At 35.8% G+C, this 26,228-nt stretch overlaps 1 protein-coding gene across 1 annotated transcript in view; it reads left to right on the top strand.

Moving 5' to 3' along the window:
- csmd1a (CUB and Sushi multiple domains 1a) overlaps window positions 1-26,228 on the top strand; it is a 361,878-nt gene that overhangs the window by 221,012 nt on the left and 114,638 nt on the right. Inside the window, 12 exon segments of the mRNA XM_043255964.1 lie at window positions 973-1,094; window positions 8,679-8,782; window positions 9,004-9,116; window positions 11,780-11,962; window positions 12,624-12,950; window positions 16,237-16,431; window positions 16,546-16,684; window positions 16,910-17,097; window positions 19,898-20,086; window positions 22,979-23,095; window positions 23,399-23,614; window positions 23,725-23,913. Of these exon segments, the coding sequence (XP_043111899.1) occupies window positions 973-1,094; window positions 8,679-8,782; window positions 9,004-9,116; window positions 11,780-11,962; window positions 12,624-12,950; window positions 16,237-16,431; window positions 16,546-16,684; window positions 16,910-17,097; window positions 19,898-20,086; window positions 22,979-23,095; window positions 23,399-23,614; window positions 23,725-23,913 (2,082 nt within the window).

Here is a 26,228-nt window from a genome sequence, read left to right as displayed (position 1 = left end):
TGTGTGTAATCATTTATGACAAGATGTGACACAAAATGGATATCATGCACAGCCAAGTGAAAATAAAATGTAAATTTTCAAATATCAGTTTACACTAAACAGAAGCAATGGCTGAACCTTCCTAAACCTTTAAAACTGTTCATTTGCTGACATGCAAACACTGCTGTTTGCTTCAGCAAATACTAGTATAGTGGTTGATGTTTCTGGGACGATAACTGGTAGGAAAACATTTTGAACTTATTTTTACATAGGCTGTAAAGAAGCCCTGTTTGAGAATATACGCTACGCAATCTCTTCACATCTCTACCTATCCAAACCTTCCTTAGTACCCTGTGAGGAAGCCAATGAAGCCACGGCAACGGAGCAGCTGCTCTTTTAAGCTGTCAAAGAAAATCCCTGACTAAACACAAGGGAGAAGCAGTTAATACCCTGGCACAGTATAGGGTTGGAATAAATACCCTGACTTTGTCAATGATTGAGTCAAGTTATTCTGAGGCATGACCTTAAATAGATTAGCTCATGTCGTGAGGGCTGGATGTGTTCAAAGGAAGTGTTTTTAGTGTGGGGCAGGATGGAAATATCTATTTGAAAACCTAGTGAGCTGCGTACAAATAAAGAATTTTAGGCATCATAGGTACACTATGGACTCAAAGACCATTACAAAAGGTAGGCAGCTTTATAAGAAACCTTCTAATATAATTAAATACTAAAAATGTATACATATGGAGAAGGAAACCAAATTATACATTGTGACATCTCTTTAAAAAAAGAGATGCCACCGTGATTTGTAATCGAGTCAATGCAAAAACACACTAATCAAAATAGTTCACTATAATCATTTTTATTTTTGTCAAAATGCTAAAATGAAAACTCTTAGCGTGTTGCATTCCTTTCAATAGCAACAAAAAAGCTAAAACAAAACAATGCAGTGACTAAATATTTGTTTCTTTGTACTGTATACCCTTTCAACAGCTAGGACCTGTGGCTCTAATCTGCGGGGCCCTAAAGGCATCATAACATCTCCAAATTACCCCGTCCAGTATGAGAATAATGCACACTGTGTGTGGGTCATAACAGCGGTGGATCCAGAGAAGGTACGTCTGTAATTTAAAACTAAATTGCAACCTAAGGCTGACTCGAAGTTACCAGTGTACAATTCCACAAAACATGCTTGCGGTCCATTTTTAATCTGCCAAACCAAAGCATGATATGCTGCTGAATGGCCACACAGACATATAATTGAATGGGACCTTGCATAAATGTCAAAAATAATCTTAAAGATAATTTGTGAGGACATTTGCATTGCAGTCCACAGTGTTTGCATAATTGTCAACCTCTTGCCCTGACTGTCTCTCGCTATTACTGCGTCTCCAGAATTGATTAGGTTCAGCCACACGGCTTCAGCTCTGTGGCAAGAGTGATGGTAATACAATCCGGCATGACCTCAACACACGCCGTGAGAGTGACTCATGCTTTTGTTACTAAATCAAGACCAACTGAAAATAGTCAAAACAACATATTAGAGTAAACAAGAGCTATTCTGCTCCCCATGCTTTACAGATTTCCAGAATTTAGGGTTTGGATCTGTATCACCTCACTGAATTTACTATCAGATCTTGAAATTAAAAACATTATAAACACACTTTTCATTTCTAATATTTAGCAGACATTTAGAAACTATTTAGCTGCATAATACACCAAATATTCACCATATATGACCATTTTGACCTCAAAGTTCGGAATCTTCACAACGTCATGATTATATATAATGAAATTATTTTGGTGCATTGATTCAAACTGCTAATTAATTTGAATTAATTTGCATCACCACTCTGATACCAAATGCTCTGAGTGGTATTTTTTAATCATTTCAATATTTTGCAAGCATTTAGATATTTAGTTAACAAATATAGCTAAAAATTATGTATTTTTTATGTTTTAATATATTATAAACTCATATAATTGATTCTTTTTGGGGTTTTTTTTGTTTTGGACAACATTCCATTATTATTTTTAGAGTATGCAAAAATGTTGGTATCTTTGATAAAGAGAGTAAAATTGAAGTTGATCCATTTCAGAGTAAAAACAAACATCATACTCAACCTGAAAGACAATATGAGCTCTAAATTAATTTGTAGCCCTAAACGAGTTTTTTAAAACACGATATCTCTTAGTTTGAGGTTATTTAGTTTTAAACAGATAAAATATGTTGTCTTGGTGTACTGTTTATCTATGAATTTCTCTGACAAAGTGTAGTTTTAATTATACAGCACTGTAGGAGAAAAAAAAAACATTAGATTTATAAAATCCATTCCTCTGGAACTGGATGTTTATAATTAGTCATACATATGATAGACTACTGTAAAATCTTAGTGACATGCCGGTAAATTGAAACTTGTACCTGTTGGCCACCATCATAAACAGACTTGCCTATCATACACATAAAATTCATGCCATGTCACAACCAGTATATTTTCACTTCTGGCCACATGTTTTTGCTTTGATCTTATTATGAAAAGATGTAACTTTAATTCGTTTATTTTGCTAAACAGAAAGGCTATGTTCCAAAACCTAAAAGGGTTCCTATAGAACACATTTAAAGGAATGATATTTTAGTGGCTTGCTATGAGGCTTGCTATGAATGGAAGTTTCTTTTGATCAAATTTTAAAGCACTATCTTCATGTCATCTGAATTCATCACATAAAAGGTGGACTTGTTCTAATAACCACATGTGCTGTCTTGACCGCTTGTCTACTTACATTATGTATTTCCTGTTTCTGTGAGTTCCTTAACACGAAAAACATAGATAAGTTAAGTGCTGTGTAATTTCTTTGAAACAAGTACTAACAGTGAGCATTAAACACTATGGCTGTGTCCAAAATCACATGCTTTTTGATTATGTATGTCCTTTTAAATACAATTATTTCACAGTTAAACAGTTTAAAAGTGTGTTCTGAATTTATGTAAATGTCCAATGATGCTCCTTTTCACGACAAACAAGGGATTATCTTGTGGTTTACTAGGTGAACAATATTATAAATGATATGATAGATTTACACTCAGCTGTGTTACACATCCTGGGGAAGGCTTACAGTGAAAGGCAAACAATCTTATCATTTTGTATGTGTAGCTATGTAACAATAAAGGCATTCAAATAAACCGTAGTGCAGTTGTTATCTAGCTTTTTGTTTTTGGACCATGTTGACCTTAGATCTTCTCGTTACATTCCATGTAGAAAGCACTCACCACCATTAAACATTTTTTAAAAGTTTCTTTTTTTTCAGCTCTGTTCAGAACAGAATGTTAAGACCTCAAAAGATCATAAAAATGCAGTCTTGATCTTTGTCTGTCATAGCATATGGTCCGAGACAAGAAGGTCATGTTCCAAAACATGTTCTGACTGCTGATACGTTTAGTTTCAAGGCCATTTCAGTAATAGATATGAGCCTGCTTTTAGACCAGTATCATTTTGTCATGTTGATCTGGCCTGGATAATGTTTATTGTCCATCCAAAAAAGCCATTTACCGACAGGTCTCACCGCACAACGTCATTTACTAGTAAATATTACCTTTATACAAAGTTGACGTAACTTAAGAATCTCAGTCAGATTCTGCTCATAAAATTCTTTGTTGCTGTTCTTAAATTGCTTTAGCTAAAATATTTAGTGCTGCCTTTCATACTAGCTTTAATATATTATATTTCAACCCACTTTTTTTTCCAGTGAGAGGAGTCATCAAACGTAAACAACCACTACTGGACATACAGTATAAACATGTATAAAAACAAACAAAGGAATCAAATGTTTGCTTTTCTATGATATTCAGAAATGTTGTAATTACTGTCAGTATATGTATTTTCTTTGTTTTCAAATGTCACCAGACATAAACAGGTTAAATATGTGACCCATGATGGTAAAATGAGTCAGAATGAGTCAGATTAGAAAGTAATAATAGAAAAATATGACAAATATATTAATAATTTATGATTTTTTTTAGAATTATTTGTATATTGTTATGCAAAATATAACAATTTGCATTTTACTACATCTATTTAATTTAGCTTTGTTTAATTCAATTAATTCAATAAATAAAATAAAACACACAAATAAACGTTAATCAAATGCAGGAGTGACGTTTTAATGTTTGGGACAGGTCTATATTAAAGATCTACTTTAATGCATGGATCTAATATAATGTTTAACATTTGATTTTTTTCACAACCACGAAATGTTCATATTAGGCATAAAAATAAGAATTGTGTAAATCTTGCCAAGATAGAAATTAAATATTTTCACTTTCACTTTTTCTCGAAACTAGACCAGCATGGGTCACATGTTGATGTTTTTTATCATTTGGATGGTCATTACACACAGTGCATGAATGAGAAGGGTCAAGTAAGAATATGAAAAAGTAAAAAATTTGTTCCTAGAATCTAAATCATTCCTGGTGGCAGGCAGAGCGTACTTCCATTGCATTATGTATTCAGAAATGCATGCTGGATTTCTGTAGCTCAGCGAGGACATGACTAGTCAGACGGGGCCTAGTACTAGGGGGTGGGGGCATTTTGTGTATATTATACTGTCTGTTTTAATTAAAATGAAGGGGACATGCACTTCAGCACTAGCTGAAGAATATCTTTTTATCACAGGCACTGGAGATTTGTTGCCTCTTTGTTGTTTTTTGAAACATGTGGATTTATAGTGTATTTTGTGCTTTGAGTTTGGAGATGGGGCTGTTAGGTTGAAAGGTTAAAAGTTAAGCTGTAAAGGTTAAGGGCTTTTTCATGTATAGGGCTATGTATAGTGTTTTTGAATTATATTTCTGAAATTAGATAAACATAAGGTTAATGCATCTTGTGATGATAATGCTGTCTGCCGGTCAGGTTTTAACAATGTTTGCACTTTTTTGCTTGATGTGGTGCAGTAGGCCTTCATGTTGCTAAATTATTACTTTTTTTATTTAAAGCCGAATGAACATGAAATATTGACCCAAACTGTTGTCATTTAAAATTTTTATACTGAATTTTGTTGGTTTGCGCATTGTCTTACAGCTCAGAGGGAATGCTAATCACTAAATGAGATTTGTAAGAACTTTCTCTTTTTTTACCCTCTTCTGGACGAAAAAAAATGCACAGTAAAACCGCAGCATTTAGTCATTTCTGAAGAGCATCAAGATCCGTCTTCTCTCAAACTCAGGGAGAGTCACTGAGGCAGCTGTCAGGCCTTTTCAGTTTTGTGTAAAATAAAGAAATCAATAACTCTTTCAAGCTAGTTCAGGGAACAATCGCTAAGATGTCCTGTCATTCTCTGATTGTGTTTATGTAGACCATAAGTGCTGTTTTTATCCTCTTGCTAAGTCTTCTGTAAGAAAAATAAGAAAGAAAAAAAAAGAATCTTTATTTTTGACAGGATAATTTAAAAGCCTGTATTTTAGACTTCTAGTTTAAGGTCTCACCAAACGACTATGTATCAGCACTGACATTTTATACAGATTGCTTGTCAAGATCTTCTCAGTGTTGCTGAATCGTTCTTTTCTTTTTAAACTGATGCAACCAGGTTGCTTGGTCTATTAGTATTAATAAACAAAATGGTGACCATAGACACTGTAGCAATTATGAAATGTTAATATGACTTCTTTGTACATGTCTGACTATGCTGTGGTTTAAAAAAAAAATGTAATCACATTTCACAGACTATAGTAGTTCATCTATAAGGTACAAGATGATGTATTGTCTGCAACCATTGGAAAACCTTTTATTAAATGTTTTTGTTTTTTGCAGATATCTGAATAACACATTTACCAACAATTTTCTCATTAGTATTTATTCATGATTAAAAGGTGGTGTTACCTGTGTATAACTTCACTAACGTTTGCCAGATTGAAACTGTGTAACCTTCTAAGTTACGTATCTGATATTTATACTTTTTTTTCAACCACCATTCTAATGACAGATAATTAAGTATAAGGCAGCACAAAGTTAATATTGTTGTTAGCTTTGCAGGTGTTTGATTCTCAAAAAAAAAGTAGTCCTAGCAACTAAATTGCAATAGGACGAACAATGTTAAGCATTTCTAGATTTTTGCATATGTACAGTTATCAACAAGTTTAAAGTTCAACACAAGGTGGCATTTTGCAAGGTGGCATTTTTCAAGTAGAAACAATTAGGAATTATATAAACAATATAACAATAATAATCCTCCTCAATAGCATGATTTGGGTAGCTTGTTTTTTTTTTACTCACTACATAAACTAGCACTATCACAGAGACATTTGGGGTTCTTGGGACACTTATTTCAGATGATATCTATTAGGTAGCAGGATTTCTGTGTGCTGTTTCATAAAAATGATTTATAAGACATTTAATGATAGTGATATTTAAGTTTTTTTTTTCTGCTTGCCTAGACTCTGTGCCTCTTGTAATTTTCTTTAGGCTATGAGTTTCCTAGTTGGCAGTGTGTCGTAATAATGACTTGTCTACTCATAAGAACAAACTTCCTAGGAGGACTTTGGAGAGCGCAACGTTTTTCCCAGATAACAACCAGTAAAACTAATAGCACAGGCTCATCCAGGTAACTGCCTGCAGTCTCCGCTGTTCACTCGCTGGGAAAAAAAAATATTTGTGGAAACTATGTTTGATTGACTAATTAAATATTAAGACTCGATTCAGTATTACGAGTGCAATTGTTTAATTCAGCTTGTCATCCTGGTATCGCAGACTCTCTCTCTCTCTTGTTTCATACAAACGCAGCTGCTGCAACGATTGTTTTGTAGACTGTAATGGATTACATGATAACTAACAAACTTCGAAACTTCGCTACAATTTCAAAACCTGTTTGTCTTAAATCGATATGTGGTGAAATTTTTGTGGTGAAATTTTGTGGTCTAGTTTGAACTTGCCGATTCCTAGAAACTGTTTCTTTATTGAAGCTTTGCATTCGAATATTTCAGCTCAGATCAAGGTTTTATGTATAATTATTTTCTTTTGAGGTAAGAAGCCGTGTAATAAACAGGATAATGTACATCCCACAGATTGTTATCGCATAATAAAGCCCTTCAGTCTACAACATAATGTATTCACACTATCATTCCAATTAATTTTGTTGTTCTGTTGAACAAAAAGTAAGATATTTTGAAAAATTGGAGTACCAAACAGTTTCTGGTCCCCTCTAACTTCTATAGTGTGTGTGTGTGTGTGTGTGTGTGTGTGTGTGTGTGTGTGTGTGCGGAAAATGGAAATCAGGGACCAATAACTTTACCTACATTCTTCATAATATCCTATTTTGTGTTCAAGAGAAGCAAGAAATTCATATTGGTTTGCAGCAACTTGAGAGTAAGTACATGATTTTTCATTTTCGTTTTGGTCTGTGCATTTCCCAACAGCATCATTAAGCATCATTAAGTACTGTTGTTTACAACATAGTTCAAGTATTCTGTTTTTTTTTTGTTTTTTTTCTAAACCAGAATTTCAACAAACAATGCAAACAGCGTTGGAAACTTGTGTGGTTGGAACTGAGGCACCGAACTTGTGGCTAAAAGCATAAAAAGGCTGCTGACTAAAATAATACTAAATATCTACAAATAAATACAGAACTGTACACCAATTACATGATTTAAAAATCAGTTAGCTAAAGTTATTACTCCAACACTCACATGTGACATCATTGATGACATAATTAAGTCACATATTGATGAAGCAACGTAAATCCAGTGCCGGAGGTGCAACCATGGCATTTTGGTTTCGGAGAAAAATCATGACAAGGTAATTTCTAATAATAACAATTTGTAACAATAGTAAATCATCAATCAGCTTAGGCAGCAAGTTAAAATTAACTTACAAATTACTTATTTCCCTGAATATTAAAATAGTAGTATAAAATATATTTTACTCACTATCATGTTCAAAATATTCCAAACTTTCTTTCTTCAGTGGAACAAATCTAGGCAGAATGGCAATCTCAATCCCCTCTCACTTTCATTGTATTAAAAAAAAAAAGCATTGAAAGCGAGTAGTGACTGAGGCTGTCATACTGCATAACATCTCCTTTTGTGTTCCACTGAAGAAAGAAAGACATACTGGTTTGAAACAACACGAGGGTGAGTAAATGAAGACACAGTTGTCATTTCTGAGTGAATTATCTCTTCAATTTGGAATTTTAGAAGGTAACACTGAAAAAAAAAGCACCAATCATATTTAAAGATGGGACAGAGTATAGATGAAAATAATGGCTCTTTAATGGACCATTTGAAAAAAAAAATGTGAGGATGCTGATAATAGGGTTGTTCTAATTAAGCTTGTTTTTTTTTTCTTTTCCTTCCAGCAATCTCTCCTTAAATCCAATTTTCTTTCTGCCGCCTTCCTTTCTGTGCTTACATCAAATGAACATGCATCCCATTTCCTCGGGCTTTGCACCACACATGGCAGAACTTCTCAAAGTCTTACATATCTTGAATTAAACAAAATTATTTAATTGCACCTTCATCTCTGCTTCTTCAATCAGCCTTACATGTGTAGCCATGGAAAGGAATCGAGAGCGACGACCGACTTGCTTTGCCATTGTGGTTTTCTTCTTCTTTTAATATGATCACTCTCTGAGTCAGCCTCATGTGAATAGGGCCATTCTGTTCTGGGCTTTTTGCTCTATGGTGTTTGTCTATGACTTCTTCTTTATTCCTTTAGGTCATCAAGCTGGCTTTTGAAGAGTTTGATCTGGAGCGAGCATACGATACATTAACAGTGGGCGATGGAGGGAAGATAGGTGACGCTCGAAGAGTCCTTTATGTGTGAGTAGAGCAAAAAGGGTTCTTATGTTAAACTTTGAACAGACACATGCTTCTATTCACAAACGCCTCCATGACTTACTTATTTATGGCCATGGAATAACAGTTTTCTATCAAAAGCAACCTCTACGTGAAATAGGCACTGGGTTTATGTATATGCTTGCATAGCTCTGTTCAAATACACAAATCAAAGAATACATTTTGATTTTGTGCCTCTATTCTAGTCTCACAGGATCCAGCGTGCCTGATTTGATTGTGAGTATGAGTAACCAGATGTGGCTCCATCTGCAGTCCGATGACACAATCGGATCGCAAGGTTTCAAGGCTGTATATGAAGGTATGTTACTGTAGTCTTTGGAAGCACTTTCTGCTTTTCTCTTTCTGCCAACTCTAAGTGATAAGACAAGACTGTAAATGGTCACCTTTTTTCTTCTTTTACGAGAAATATCAGTGTTATTTGTGTTATATTATTTTTACAGTGAAAATGTATGACTTCGTGACTTTCGGTTGCTAAAGCGTACCAGTTTCAAAACGGCATGCAAATTGAAGGCAAATGGAGCAGCATATGTGCTGTGCAGACATGTTTGAAAAGCTTGCGTGAAATATTCTACCTGCCGTTCACCCTGCAGGAGAATAGCATCAAAGCCAGTCAGATCTGAGAATAAACTGAGGCATGTATTTACATATACACAGATAAACCGATAAAAATTGCTACAGAAACAGCCATTTCATATTCACAAGTAAACATGTTGCACCATTATCAAATTATCAGCTCAAGAGCTGAACTCATGAAAGTGTGCTGAAAATGTTTAAGAAATATTGTTACATTATCTCTCAACATGATCAATGTCACCAATTGGACATATTTCCTATTTCTAAATATTTAGTTTGTTTCCGGATTCAAGTGGTATGTACAGTTGTTTGAATACAGCATTGATTTCCTTAAATATAAGAACACTTTAATTTATTCAACATAATTAAATAGACTTTTTGTTATTTTTATTTAGCTATTCCCCTTGTTTCTTCCTTTTTTTAATACCCCAGAACTTGTTTTTCCAAAGTGTGCTGTTTAATATCTTGAAATGGAGTTTTTCCCTAGCCGCTCTTCACTGTGAACTGTAACCTCACAATTGAGCAATTCTCACTGTCTAGATAGCCCAGAACAATGACACAAACCCAATTAACTTTGTGTAAACCCAATTTCACACTTGTGCTTCTAGTCACGTTGTCATGTTTGACAACATTTCCACTGGGACCCACTGGTGGGACACTTTGTTTGAGGCCGTGTAGATGTCAAACTCAAATTCATCATTTCATACCTTCATTTAAAAGTTCTTAGATTGGCAAAGGATTGTTTTCCTCTCGATGGACGTTCTAAACTTTACAAAAACTGTGGTCACCAATGATATGCTTTCACAAAGGCTCATTGTATGGTAGGTGATAAAACCCAACCTTCTAATGAGTTAAATGAATAGTTCACTTAATAAAAAAACAATCATTGTTTACACATTTCATTCCAAACCAATAAGCTAGAATTCAGTCTTATTTATCGTTGACAAATTCAATCAATCAATCAATTAATCAATCATTCAATCAGTCAGTCAGTCAGTCAGTCAATCAATCAATCATTCAATCACTTTTATTTATATAGCCCTTTTAACAATACAGATTGTATCAAAGTACTAAACAGTACCACATAGAAGAATACAATAAGATAGATAAGGATGTCATAAATTCAGATTTTTCCCTCCACAACTATTAAATCTCATTATTTTGGTGTCAGTCATTTGTAATTTCCAGTATTTAATGCCCAATTTCTTGTCGGCTTCGCACACAAAACTATAGCATGACTGCATGGAATGCAAGGCCTGCAGACTTGTTGACGTAAGAAATACAAAAAATTTGTCAACACATGCATGTTGTAAAGAATTGTCCTTAAAAAAAATAAATAAATAAATAAACAATACAATTTCCATAAAATAAATAGCATTTAATTGAAAATGCTTACATAATTACCCAAGAAAAACAAATGTGAACTTTTACATAATTGCACAGAAAATTATGGTGGTTATCAAATTTCATTTATTAGCCTTTTTTTTACCAGTATCTAAGGGATACAATGACCTGTCCTGGTAAAATTTAGATTTTTGTCAACAGTACACATAATAGATTTGTTTAGTCTAGAGCTTAAGCAATGTAAACACATTAGCCTAATGGAGTGTTAACAAAAATATATGCAAATGTTAAACAGAGCATTTCTATAACTGTTAATGTTCCCGATAGCCTTCCTGTGCATTATTTAAAACTGTTGCTTGTAAGAGCAGTTTGCTTTGATGAGTTGGCTGTCCTAACACTATTCTTGTGGATTCTTGAACTAATCGCCTGTGGCAGCACTGAAGGTATTTAGCGTGCTCTTAACACCTTTTAGAGGTTGTGAAATCTGCCGCAAGTGGGAAACTCATCCACTGTAGATTATCTGATGGCTGGGTCAATAGAACGCTTGCTGCTGAGCTGACACCATAGTTGTTAACATAAAAATGAACTCTTCCTGAACATCATTCGTTTGTCACTGTCATTTTATGCTGCCTTTCAAATCATTTCCTGGAAATATACAGCCTTAGCTCAGTATTCAAAAATGTGTTGAAGGACTGCTCTGATACTGCCAAGGAAGTCAAAGAAAAAAACTATGCTAAATGCAAATGATAAAAGTCAACTAGCAATATAAATATATTACTTCTCAATGTTTGTATATGTTGCCTATTTCTTTTATTGTTTGTGTCAAAGTAATGACATGTAGAAATGAAAATCGTCATTTAGGAAATATTTTTTCCATATTTTTGACTTATGCAGTTCATTTGAATATTGATGCATTTTAATGAAGCACATTTTAAATTAACTTCTGCAAGGAATGTATTGTGTAATGCTACTTAAAATGTCAAATTACCAGGTTGAAAACAACATGTTTAAATTAAATAAAACATACTCTCTTGTTTTTCACAGAAATTGAGAAAGGTGGATGCGGAGACCCAGGCATCCCTGCATATGGAAAGCGAACTGGGGACCGTTTTTTACATGGTGACGTGCTGACCTTTGAGTGTCAGGCTGCTTTTGAATTGGTTGGCGAGAGGACAATATCGTGCCAGCAAAATAACCAGTGGTCTGGAAACAAACCCAGCTGCGTCTGTAAGAGTCATTTTCTGAAATGCTTGGTTATAATTAACATGTTGCCATTTAGAATGATTAATGTATCGCCTCTGTAAAAGCATGACATCTAGATTAGGGGCAGATATGAAGCCGAATGGCATCCGTCCATGCTAGCAATTCCCAGGTTTGCTGTATAAGAGGTCAATTATCATATTTCTGTTTCTGGAAAGTGTTGCTGTCTCCTCTTCTCTCAAGAGGAAATGCACAAAGAATTGTGTGTTTGTTTGACTACACATGTCTAGAGATATGCCCAGTCTCCAAAAGAAAAAAAAATACTACACAATATCTATCAATCTAAATTCATCCAAATTGACATTACAGTAATTGACATTATAATAAATATATTCGCCCCTCATCCACCCCTGATGTTAATCAATTAATTCATTTAATGTCAGAATGAAAACCTCTTAAATAGATATTCTGCTGTTGTTTTTATTTTTACTTTCCTGACAATGGCATGTCATCATTTCCGCACCATACAAACAACTCATTATCGTGGTATATAAATATCATGCGAATCCTCTTTTCGCTCATCTTTTTAGAGACAAAACAGCATTCCTGATCTATTGTCTATTGTGAATGAAAATAAATATTGTAACCTTTGTAATGGAATTCCATATATTTGTCTTCATCTCCACAGTCTCCTGCTTCTTCAATTTCACCACTCCGTCAGGCATCATCCTCTCGCCAAACTACCCAGAGGAATATGGAAACAACATGAACTGTGTGTGGCTCATTATAGCGGAGCCGGGCAATCGGATCCATCTCATTTTCAGTGATTTTGAGTTGGAACCCCAGTTTGACTATCTTATCGTGAAAGATGATGGCATGCCGGAGCCCACCACTTTTGGAACGTTCTCTGGGAAGGATGTACCATCGCAGATCGCCAGTAATGGGCATATAATGCGCTTGGAATTCCAGTCGGACCACTCAAACACAGGAAAGGGGTTTAACATCACCTACACAAGTAAATGAGATATTAATATTATGTTGTGTTTTAATGGCGAAGTGTGCAATTTCAGCAACACTAGGGGCACAAATAATGTTGCTCTGTTGGGCCGGTTGGGATGCTCAAATACAGAAATGTTTGATAATGCCAAAGAGCTGCATTGTTTCACCTTTTCAGGGAAATCATCCCACAGATTGCTTATAAGGCAGAGTATCTGCGTATTAAACTGGGATATAACAAAGTCCCTTACAAGGAAAGTCACTTTCACTCTGCAGCAATCTTGGGAATGTGGTCGGCCAGCTATTTTCAATCATGCAAGTATAGCTCTAATTGAATAGGGAAATACCAAAATGTCAAAAAGTATTTGACAAAAGTACAATTTGTCATAAACTCTGCTGCTTATTCTCAAAAATGTGTACTGTTTTTTATTTATTTACTTATTTAGCACAATGTAAATACAGTATAGAGAAAAATCTGAGCCTATGATTCACATAAAGACCAGGTGGTTACTTTGCAGATTATTGATTGGTTCTTTTATTAGAAAAGCAAGTCTTCCTGGTTATACATTACATAGCATAATTGTGTGATTGTTTTGTATTTATGTAGAAATTATATCTTTCAGTCAGTTTCAAAAGACATTTTAATAAATGTTATCTCAGGGTTAGCCAATTATCTTATTTGTCCCTGCATATTGCTAGAACAAGGGGTTATTTTATATTTTTGCAGTCTTGCAGCTCCTACAGATTTAAGGCAGAGTAATATCTTTGAAGTTGAATAGATTCATTTGTAATATTGACTGTTCAAGGTAGAGAATGTTATAATGCAATCCCAGCACCTTTTATTATGCATATCTCTGTTGTGAAAAGTGCTATACTTCTTGCTTCCAGCACTTAAAGGGCATTTTGACCTTCAGTGCAACTTTCATAGATTCCATTTTTACAGCAACAAGCTTTTTTTCTGCTCCACATGAAGGAAAATGTAGTCAAGCAAAGCAAGAGTTTTGAGTTTAATTAGTTTTTAGGTTTTATAAAAATTACATTGACAAATATGATTTCCACTGAGATAATCTTATCTTTGAACTTAAACAGAAATGTTTTTTAGTATTTAGATTTTGGTGCACTGCAGACCTTGATAATCTCGATTCACAATGACACTGTTGTGATACCCAGTGATCTGCCTACGTAGGCAGCATATTAAGACATAGGCAGACTCTACTAAAAAGTAGGCAGCATGGTTAAGATACTTTCTTTTGAACAAACTCTAAAGCAGCATTGTACGTATATAATTTTACTCAAGGGAATTGTGAGACATCTTCCAGCTTGTCATTGAAAAGTTAGCTAGCTTGCTTTGCCCTCTCTGGAATGTAACTTTGATACCAGTGTAGTGTTTATGTATCTTAACTGGTACAGAGTGTCCTAGCAATGCCAAGGTAATAGTTTGATTCCTTGGAAACCCTCAAAAATGAGATGCAGGGTCTCAAGGGGCTTTTCCTTAATAAATTCAAATTTAATTTTTTTGAATTTGCTAAGTGCATAATTGTACTGTTGCTCTTTATTAACAATACAAAACAGAGTTTTAGACTGCCGTTATTCAAGCCAGTGAGATTAATGGCTAAAATTGAACATATTTATATTTTTAGTGAAAAGATGAAACTGTGACTGAAATCCGTCTTGGCACATCTATGTGGGAACAAAATGGGGTGGTAGATGGAGCCAGTAGTTGTAGGCAATGTCAGTGTCAGTGGATTGTGTGGTTTGATATCTCAACAGTGCTGCTTCAGTAATGGTGTGTCATTGTCTCCGAAAGGAGTAGACATGTTTCCCAAAGTGGCGCTGGAGCAACTGTCAGGCATGGCCGTAAGAACAATGAGGCTGTCATTTGGGAATGGGGTAGAGCTGCGTACATGCCCTAAGCCCTGGCCGCAAGGTCTCCATGCATTAGCCATCACACTTCCACAGGGGCTTCGCAGACAGATGTGTTCACCAAATGAAAACACTAAAATAGCTTTGGCAGGATTCTCTGCTCCTGCAAGTGCACATATTGAATAATTGAAGCTTCCACAGTGACATCTGTGATGCATGTGCGACACATATGTGAGCTGTCTGCAGAGTTGTGTTAAGGGAAAACAGAGAGTTGACAAAAATTTCAAGCCATCTTGAGTGTGTCTCAAACCACCGTGTGGCGGAAAAAAATAGAGGGTTTAGAAACGACAGCAGTAATGCGACTGAATGCTTTCTGTTGACATTTATCCACACACTGCCTCAGTGTACAGTATGTGTTTTTTTCACGTTTCAGGGTATAAGAAAGGGATAACATATGGCTGATGAATTGTGAAAATAAATGCACACCCAATTGTGTTAATGCTGGTACAACACAAATTGAAGTGTACATTAAACATTTTCATTGTTTTGAAATAATTCTGTCAGAATCAAGCATTCAACCATACCATTAATGCTGTGTTAAATTTTATATACGCTTTACATTATGTAATGTTGCATACATTACTGTAGCTTTTAACCCTAATCTGTGTGCATGGTATGTTTGACCACATAGTGCAAAGAACAATGAAACTTATTAACTTACTGTGGTGCCTACTACAATGGAAAATCTTGACAAAATGCTTTTGCTTCTATATAAGAGCAAGGTAACATTCAAAAGTAATCCAGAGGTTACCAAAGTGGCATTTCGATTGAGGGTGGATTCCTGTAATTTAATATTGTTAGATTTATACATTGCATTACGTAATATCCAATCCAGGTTCACAGGAATTCATACCAATTCCAAGAAGATAAAAAAAATGTCATCAGAGTGTGCAGCTGTGCATATTAGCTTTTTACCTGCACTGCATTGTCTTTTTTCATGCTAAATTCAGCTGGTGTAAAGGATAATTATGGAAACTTAAGTGATTTATACAACAGTGTATTGTAATTCACAATTTTCAGACATATTTTCCCCTACATGATTGTGTCCTTTAAGCATGTGCTATCATCTAAAGAGTACGTAGATTCTTAAAATAAGGTCAGATTCTAGTGTCGTTTTGGTGTCACACAGGTACTTTTGCCCTTTTGCAACATTTGCCTTATAAGACTGGGCATTCTGGGCAAGATCAGTTGTTGTAGTTGTTCCTTATTATATAATTAACATAATTCCTTATAATATAATCCCTATATAATAATTATTGTTCACTTAATTGAAGGCTAGGTACTCTTACTGAATGTTATATCGTCTCAGGCAAGAACAGGCAGGATCTAGATTAAGTATTATATGCTTCAGCACTGATTGTACTTTTATCCCATGTTTGTAGCTTTTGGTCAAAATGAATGTCATGACCCTGGTATTCCCATCAACGGGCAGCGCTTCGGAGAGCACTTCTTACTGGGCAGCTCAGTGCTTTTCACGTGTGATGAGGGCTTCATCAAAACCCACGGATCTGAATCCATCACCTGTGTCATCCAGGATGGAAACGTGGTGTGGAATGCGGCTGTCCCCCGGTGTGAAGGTGAGAGAGCTTTTAGACTTTACTCTTCTTTTCCACCACCTCTGAAGGTGCTGCTGGGATTTGTGAGATGGGCTGCTGTTGACTCTTTGTTTTTCTGCACTCTCACTGTCCCAGCTCCATGTGGCGGACATCTAACGGCTCCCATAGGAGTCTTACTGTCCCCCGGCTGGCCCGGGTACTACAAAGACTCCCTCAACTGCGAATGGGTGATTGAAGCCAGAAAGGATCATGCCATCAAGATATCTTTTGACAGGTATTGATTTGTTTTGGATTTTTTTCCGAATTCATTGCATGTGAAACCCCTGGACACCCATTGCTGTCCCCTTTCTGGAAACCCTGGTAGCAATCTCTTCAGTACAGTTTCTCGCTTTTACAATTTTGTTCGTTAACCTTCCAGTTTAATCTCCCTCATTAGTGTGATTCTGATAAAGACCTGGGTCGTAAGCAGATGTTCCGCTCTTTGCGATTTCCTGTGCAGGTTTCAGACAGAGGTTAATTATGACACGCTGGAGATTCGAGACGGGCCTTCCAACTCGTCGCCTCTGATCGGCGAGTACCACGGCACTCAGGCCCCCCACTTCCTCATCAGCACTGGCAATTACATGTACCTGCTCTTTACCACTGACAACAGCCGTTCCAGTGAAGGCTTCCAGATCCGTTATGAGAGTGAGTCAGCTTCTCATCTTTCCTCTGCAGTGATTTAAATGCACAGATATTGGGTTTTTTCACGCTCCACGGTGGGTGGTTCTGCAATATTCCTCAAATTTTGGCTGGACACGCTCTCTGGTGCATGTAATGTAATTGGAACGGTTTCTCCAGGGTTACAATCAGATTATAGTTTTCTAGTTGTCTAGAAATTATTTTGAGAAGCTCATCATGTGGGTGTGTTAGCGTCACATGACTAATATCAACATCTAGAGGCAATAGCTAACTTTAAGAGAGGTGAGGAACCTCTGTGAATAATTAAATGTAAAATTTAATCATTGAATAAAGTTTGTTTTCCTTTTGAATATGATGGGTGGTGGGATTATAAACTGCGCTGTAGAGTGCGATTAAATTTTAATGTCCTGCTAACACAAGGCCTGTTTGTTTGTTAGTGCAGGCTCAACAGATCGACAAATCATTGTTGTTAAAAGCATTGTTATTGTTTTAATGCTTTTTGTAGTTTTTGTCGACTTGCTAACAGGGATTAAGCCAGAAAAAGCCAAAATCGGATTTGGCATCTGTTTTAGTGGACCCCCCTACGGGGATGTAGAGGTAAAAATCTGTGTGTAATGGAGAACAGATAAACCACCACTAGCAAAAAAGCTGTTTGACTGCTTTATATGTCAATTTTATTGTTAAAAGTGGAGTAGGCAGTTTATGTGCTACTATAGTGTTACTAATGAAGCATATTTTCAAACACACTTTGTGTGTTTGTGCCTCACACCTCCCTGAACTCAAACATTTCAGACAACGCTCTTATGGTGTATAAACGTAAAGACATGTCTCAGCAGGTAAAAGTAGGTCACTTTCAATTAAATTCCAACTTATTAGCAACTTCAAGCTTAACTTGAAGTTTAGCTTACCTGTCAAGAAGAAACTCTCGAGTTCATCGTTTTGATTGAATTCCAAACATTCCATCAAATATTCAGTCTTGTAAGAACACTACAGATATTTATACCCTTGTTTATCCCACTGTGTTGTTCTGTGTATTTTTTTGAAATGTGTATAAGTTTTTGAATTTATTTAGCTTTTAAGTCCAAAAAAATACACACCCTTTAAAACAGCATTTAAAATGTAACCATTTAATATTCAAAGCAGTTGAAGGACAAGTTTGCTGATTTTCAGCCAGTTTTGTATTGGCATTGTTAAAATGTTGCTACTATAAGTAATTAAGCTATGTATACTCTTTGTTATCTGCACCTAGATTTGGGTTGGGTTGATCTCAGTACACTATGGGTACTAATACTTCTTTACCTTTTTAGCAAAAGGGAACATTGCAGCCTCTTTTTTGTTATTTTCGCTTAAAGGAAATCACAAAATCATTCTTTAATTAATTTTTGTAAGGCCATCTTGCCATGGGCGACTCACCCCATGTACATTCAGATTGTGTCACCAATGTAATAATTTCATGCAACAATAATTTGTTAATTACAATTGTTAATTGATTTGTGTTACAATGGGCAAGGTAAATACTACAATAAAAACAACTATAACATTATAGTACACTGAATTGTATATCTAACATAATTTGAGTCAAAGCAGGGTATTTTGAGTATCTTTTTACAATGCTGTCATAATTGTTAAAAAATGCAGATCAAAAATGGTAAAATGGTAAAATAAATGCTACAGTATAAAATTTATCAATTAATACAATTATTAATATTATTAATTAAATTTATGTTTGTTTTAGTTAACACTATATATATATATATATATATATATATATATATATATATATATATATATATATATATATATATATATATATATATATATTAGTTTTTTGCTTGATGCCACATATGGTGTTTCAGCAATCAGTTTTAAAAGGAGAAATATTGTCTGGGACCAATAATATGCAAGACGGGTGGGTGCCCTTTGTAAAGTCTGCTCATTAGTCATGAGGGGGTGTGGTGGGGCAGAGTGGCCCCTTAATAATTTAGTGCCTTTCCTTTTGAATTAGTTTGTTTTGAAATCTGATTTTGTTGTGCCTCGCTGTTCAAGTGCACTTTTGATTGCAGTGTTAAATACACCAATCCTTGTTCCAGAAACTCAAAATTAAGAAATTTAGCACTGCTTGTCATATAAATCTAGCATATATTCATGTGCCTGTTTGTTTTGCCTTATTGCAACTATACAAATAGGTTTGTGTGTAAAATTAAATAACACTTTTTACCCCCACGAGCTTAACTGAAAAATGTAAATGGTATCTTTATAAAAACTAAATGGCTTGACAAATAGTCTCCAGTTGCTCTTTTTCAGCAGTAATTTAACGTCTTTATTATAATGTAATGTGCTGCAGTAGAGACTGAGAATGAGAAATGTGGGCAAGAGGGAACATGAGATGATTCTCAAATAATATTCACGACTCCCAATAAATTACCTCTGACATTACGCCTGATATATATGAAACTCATTCGTGTCAAAGTGTTCCCATTTGTCAGAATTTTAGACAGCTATCAGAGGTTTATCAGTGGCCAAATAATAGATCCGAACGCGTGTGAATTTGACAGTTGGAAATATTCCTCAAATGCCAGTCTCTGAGGAATGTAGAAAAACAGTGCTGCCATTTTTTCTCTTTCAAATTATATTCAAAATATAGAAAAGGTAAGTAGAAATAAAAATGTATTGGTTCAAGGAAGGAGACCACTGGGGGGCTGATATCTGCTGATTTATACTGTGTAAAGTGTTTCCGACACATTCCCCTTTCAATTTAGACCTTGAAGGTGAAATGAAATATTTTTGTTTTGTTCCTTCCTCACAGGCATTATGATGGAAACAGATTCCTGTTTAGATCCAGGTATCCCGGTGAATGGGAAAAGGCACGGGAACAATTTTGCCATTGGCTCCAGAGTGACATTTAGCTGCGATCAAGGCTATACTCTGAGTGATGATGAATCCATTGTGTGTGAGAGGAACCATCAGTGGAACCATGCCCTTCCCAGCTGTGACGGTAGGCCATGTCGTGCTCTCTCGATTCTGGTCATGTACAAATGAAACACCTCCTTCCTACCACCCAGTGTATAGACACCAAAAAATTGGACCCTGGTGTCAGTCAGCTTTATGTTTTAAGCACCCAGGTGTTTGGTTTGCTTTGGTGAAGACTTTGTAGGCCCCTAAAAATCTGGGGCCTGAGGGCACTGGCCCGGGCTATAATCCAACCCTGCTAGGCCGCATTACAATTTTATCAGAGGGGTAAGGGTAAGCCCTCTTAACACTCCTCTGAGATTTGAGTTCATACATTTTTGATTAGAGGAGAGGTGACTGGCATGCGCTGCTTCGTAGATAACCTTAAATGGGGAGGAGAAAGAACAGGGAAGCTGGAACAAATAATGGAAGTCCTTAACCAGATACCTACAGGAGAGTGCTCTATAAAGCTGTTTATCTTATTTGTTTTCCGATTACAGGGATTGAAGTAAACAAAGTGTTTTCCAGTAAGAGCAATCAGACTGTTGCCTGTCTATTCCAGAATTCCCAATGTTCTCTTATGCTTGCATCTTATCAGCTCTGTGTGTTGGCTCTAACAGACTTTGATTCAGCATGATGGGCTCTCACCAGAGCCTGACCTTCATTACAGACAGGACAGATACTCCCCATTTGTTTGCGGGAATGTAAAAACATGTTCATAAAAGATTACACATTTCCTACCCGTCAGGCTGATTATTATTATTAAACGGAGAGTTCAGACTTAAAATTCTGATTTGTCAAGCCACATTGTCAGCCATTTTAACATGCTGGTAAATCAGTATACTGATCAGCCACAACATTCTAATCACGGACAGACGATGAAAAACTGAATAGCATTGATTATATTGTTACAGTGGCACCTTTGAAGTGGTATTAGGCAGAAAGTTGGTAGACTGGGTAAATAACTGGGTTAGAGCATCTGTAAAAATCTTTTTTTTTATAAAATAAAACTAACCACTGCATCCCTGTATGCAGGGAACCAGCTTCAGGGGCGTTGGGCCCACAAGGCTGGTGATGCACATGAGAAGCAAAGACTATTTTTTGTGGTTTGATCAAACAGAATAGCTATTGTAGCTCAAATTGTAAAAAAAAAAAAACAAACAAACAAAAAAAAAAACCTTAATGCTGGCCACTGCAGAAAATAGTCAGATCACACAGTGCAGGTTGCTGGAACAGAATGGTCAGAGAACCCACGATAAACCTGTTCACTGCGAAGGTCTATACAATAGGCATGTGAGCATCAGACCTGTCTGATGAATCATGTTTTCTTTTAGACCAGGTGCATGGCCCGAGTATGTGTGTGTTGTTTACCTGAGGAAGACATGGCGGCATGATGCACTATGCGAAGAGAGTAGGCCAGTAGAGACAGTGTTATGATCTGTTTAGAAACTGTAGATCTTGGAATTTCTGTTCTTTGACACGCACCACCAGAGATTGTTGCAGACCATGCACACTCTTTTATGGTTGTGTGGGAACATGTGATAGCAGTAACCTCTTTAAACAGTATAAATGCACCCTCCTGCCACACTGCAAAAAATGTTCAGTAATAGTTTGAGAAGCATGGCCAATTGATCAAGATGTCATCTTGGCCTCCAAATTTTCTAGATTTCAGTCCAGGTGAGCATCTGTGCAATGTGCTCGACCAACAAATTCATGGCCCTCACAACTTAACTAGTAACTAGTAACTAGTAATTTGCTGCTAATGTCTTGGATGCCAGATTCCACAAGTTTTATGAAATCCATGCATGGAGCTGCATGTTGCTGCTTTGTTTGGCAACCATAAACAACCTATACTAGAGTCAAATAGCAATAAACCTATCAGACACTGCATTGGAGTGATTATACCGTGACTGATAGGAATTTAGGCACTACGATTTGCATTTTCTCACCAAACAAATATTTCCTGCAAATTTGTGAACATGATTTTGAATAGGAATGATGCATTTCCTAGTAGTGAAGATTCTGAAAAAAAGTATGTATGGGGATTAGTATTATTTTAACTTAACATCATGAATATTTACTAGGTTTTATAACCTTTGACCAACTAAAGCTGCTTTTCCAACCAACAATCAGCTTGGTTTGGTTAGTTTCCTTTATGTAAAATTGGCTAATTTTGGAATAGACTGACTTCAGATTTAATCAGCCAGAATTGTCTTTTAATAAAGAGATTTAGTGGGCCATTTAAGGACAGAATGCTGAAGCTCAAAAATGTGTGTTCTGTCATAACCTGTACTGTATGATTTATTTTGATAAAAGCAGGACGATGAGCATGACTCAAGGACACATTCAGTATTCTGTTATGATGTCTGTCTTACAGCTCTGGTACTTCGAGAAAGAAAAAACAAGCCTTTTTTTGACTGTCTCCACTGACAGACGTTCTCCAGTCAGAAAATTGTCTCAGTTCTTATATCTTCTTTTGATCTTTTTATAAGTAGTTGTGCTGTATCCGATGTCAACCTCTTATTAGTTAGACTATCATTAAACTCCTCTGCTTTGCATGTTTTGAATCCATCATTTTGTAGTTTCGCTACAAAGAGAGGAAGGTTTGCAAGATTTTTTTATAGTTTTTACATAAATAATTATCATTTTACATATTCCAGATATTGTTTGTCAAGTGTGTGACAACATGACCTGGGCTTATATTTGAACCACTGACTATATTATTGGAGCAAATTAACAGTTTGCAGCACCATTCAAACCGATGAAGAAGTTAACTGCATAGCAACGCCTTGGCACCACCCTCACATTATCTTTACAAAATCTAGTTAAGCTTCAACCAAAAGAATTATTGATGGGGGATGCACTTCAAGGCTAGATTTTTTTTTTCAGGGAAAGTAGGCCATTTAAACATAAGTTCTTTCTGTTATTGCTTTTCCAGCTTTGTGTGGGGGCTATATCTATGGAAAAACCGGAACGGTTCTTTCCCCTGGTTTTCCAGATTTCTACCCAAACTCTCTGAACTGCACTTGGACGGTAGAAGTGTCTCATGGGAAAGGTACGACAAAAGAACAGGTTACAGCCACGAGAACCGCACAAACTATCGAAACTGATAACAGTTTGAGGCACATCGATTTTACTCATGAGGTTCCTTTCTGTGCCCTTTGAAATTACCCTTGATAACAAATTTAAGATACCTTTCACATTTCTCTACATTTTATTACTCGGCACCATGTCGGGCAAATGCGATTCTGTTTCGATCAGTGTTACATTCCCTCTGAAGGCTTCTCAGTGGGTTGTGAGGTTGAAACGGAGATTTTGCTTGTGACTGACGGCCCTAATCTCATCTAAAACTCCCCAGGAGTGCAGCTTCTCTTCCACACGTTCCACCTGGAGGACTCCCATGATTACCTGCTCATTACAGAGGACGGCAGCTTCACCGAGCCCGTGGCCAGGCTCACAGGCTCTGTCCTGCCACCCTCCATCAAAGCAGGCCTGTTCGGCAACTTCAGTGTCCAACTACGCTTCGTCTCAGACTTCTCCATGTCGTATGAGGGATTCAATATCACTTTCTCTGGTGAGGGCATCTCTTACTTTGTTCATTATAGTGTGCTTGAAGGCAGGGTTGTCATGGTGCTTGGCTAAGCAGTCTGGAGGTTTAAGAGTTATTATGACCCTGTACCATAGAGTACAGCTTGGAGCCGTGCGAAGATCCGGGAGTACCCGCGTACAGCAGGAGGGTGGGCTTCCAGTTTGGGGTCGGCGACTCTCTGGTCTTTTCCTGCTTTGCGGGCTACCGTCTGGAAGGCGAGAGTAAGATCACTTGTTTAGGTGGAGGCCGGAGAGTGTGGAGTGCAGCTCTGCCCAGATGTGTGGGTAAGTGGACGTGATTTACTTTTCTCAGTCATCAGTGTTTTTATTAAAGGGATAGTTCACCCCAAAAATAAATATTTTGACATTTACTCACCTTCATGTTGTTCTATATTCATAAAATCTTAGATCATTTGGTAACACTTTAGAATAGGGAATATTTATTCACTTATTTATTCACTATTAAGTACGACTTTTTTCCTTAATAAATTCCCAATTTGCTGTATATTAATATTGGTGGTTGTTAAATTTAGGCATTGGATTAGGGATGTAGAATAAGGTCATGTAGAATAGGTCATGAATATGAAATTAATTACTACTGATAAATGGCTAATATTCTAGTAATATGCATACTAATAAGCAACTAGTTAAGAGAAATAAGGTATTACCAATCTTTTTTATACATTTTGCCATTAAAGGTATCCATATGAAGTCATCTAAAAAGATATGATTGCTTTGTATAATTGTTAACACTTTAGTATAAGGATCAATCTCTTACTATTCACTATTCTCACTATGCTAGTTGCACATTAGCATGCCTATTAATAACATATCGGCTGTTTATTAGTATATTCTGCATGATGACCATAGTCTGCAGTCCTAATCCTACCCAATACTTAAATGTTAATCTTACTGACTTTTAAAAAGAAGCAACTTAATAGTTTATTGATTTAAAAGTAATAGATAATGGTTCACTAATTGCGAGAAGTGTGATTGTATAATTTATATGGATTACATCTATGATGTTTTTTTGACACTTACAATTTACAGACTTTTGTGCATATAAATTATGACAGAATACTAAAGATGAAACTCTTAAGGGTTGACAATGACATGAAGATAAGTAAATGATGATTCCTTTTGTTTTCTTGGATTTAAATTTTGACCATTGTTTAGTTTCCAACCAGGCAGGGTGAAATTGATAAATCAATATAACGGTTGGGAATTCAGAAATAATCACACATTAGTCCTGAGCTTTTGTGTTGCATTTACTCACTTCAGTTAGTGAAATTTAAAATGTCATTAAAAACACATACTTAGAGCAGTTTTCTTTGTGTATTCTGTGTATGTTTTGTGGGTATATTCTGCATTCTTGTTCTTATTAAGAAATACAATGTAAAGGAACAAGAACTGTTACGTGAAACCAAACATTTATTACAGTTTTCATTGCTAACAGAATTTTTAAATATAGAAAGAGTCTACATAAAATACTTATGACTTAATAAATATCTTGTTCATACTTTTTTTTTTACATTTGTTCTCTTAAATATGTATGTAAATGCAGATTTTTACCATTACTACTACTATTGGGCTATCAATTCAGAGTGAATTAAATCAGTCATTTTTTAAGAGTCTGTTGGCATTTTAATAAAGCTCAGGCTAATTTGACCATAAAATGTCCCTTCATAAAAGGAAGGGAGAACCAGGGTGAAATTTTAGCCAATGCATATTATTAGAAATCTGGTCTATTCTTTTCTCCCTGTATTGGGTCCATTTTGCAAAGCCTCAAATTTATTATTAAATGCTCTGACTGTTCTCCCATCTTATTAATGTTTTATTTATTGTGGAACTTTACTCAGTAAATGTTCACATTCTTGGCCAAAAAAAAGACGTTCAGATATGTACCCTGCCATGATAGATTAATTAAAATTGATCAGATTGCAGATTGCAATTTTTTCTGTTGTGGTGGTTAAGTGGTTAAGGTCATGGATATTTGTGGACAGCATTAAAAGAGCTGACAAAATAATTAGTTGTAATTGTGCAGTCCTCCTGTTGGACGGGGTTTTAATGGTGGTTAATCGCTGCGGTTTAATAAGAGCGTGTGAGTGTGTCTTTAATTGGTCTGGTGAGCACAACAAACATTAGACTCAAGAGGTTTGGATTATATTAGCTACATAAAATTGATAAAGGGTTGACGGGGAAATTCTCATTCAGTGAAATTATCTTTAGTTCTTGAAAGCCTCCGGACAAGAGTTTTCCAATCAATAAGGGTGCTAGATAACTAAAATGGGTGAGATATTTGATTTAAATAGTTTAAAAAAAGTATTACTGATTACTGATATTAGTATAACTGATTGATTTATTGCATTAACATTGCAGTCATTGCATATACTGTATGTATGTACTATGTGTACGGTATGTATGGATGTGCAGATAGATTAAATATTAATAAAATGCAAAAGGAAATGTGTGAACTGCATTTTTTTATATTCCTGATCACATTTAAAATGGTGGTCTCTTTTAATTTTGGTTTGTGTAAGACAGAACTAATTAATGACTAGTATCCTCTGGCACAAAATAAATAAGTAAATAAATAAAAA

Source organism: Puntigrus tetrazona, chromosome 13 (genome assembly GCF_018831695.1).
Source record: "Puntigrus tetrazona isolate hp1 chromosome 13, ASM1883169v1, whole genome shotgun sequence".
NCBI lineage: Eukaryota > Metazoa > Chordata > Actinopteri > Cypriniformes > Cyprinidae > Puntigrus > Puntigrus tetrazona.
The sequence above is the reverse complement of the archived record's forward strand: the minus strand, read 5'-3'. Positions and strand labels throughout refer to the sequence as shown.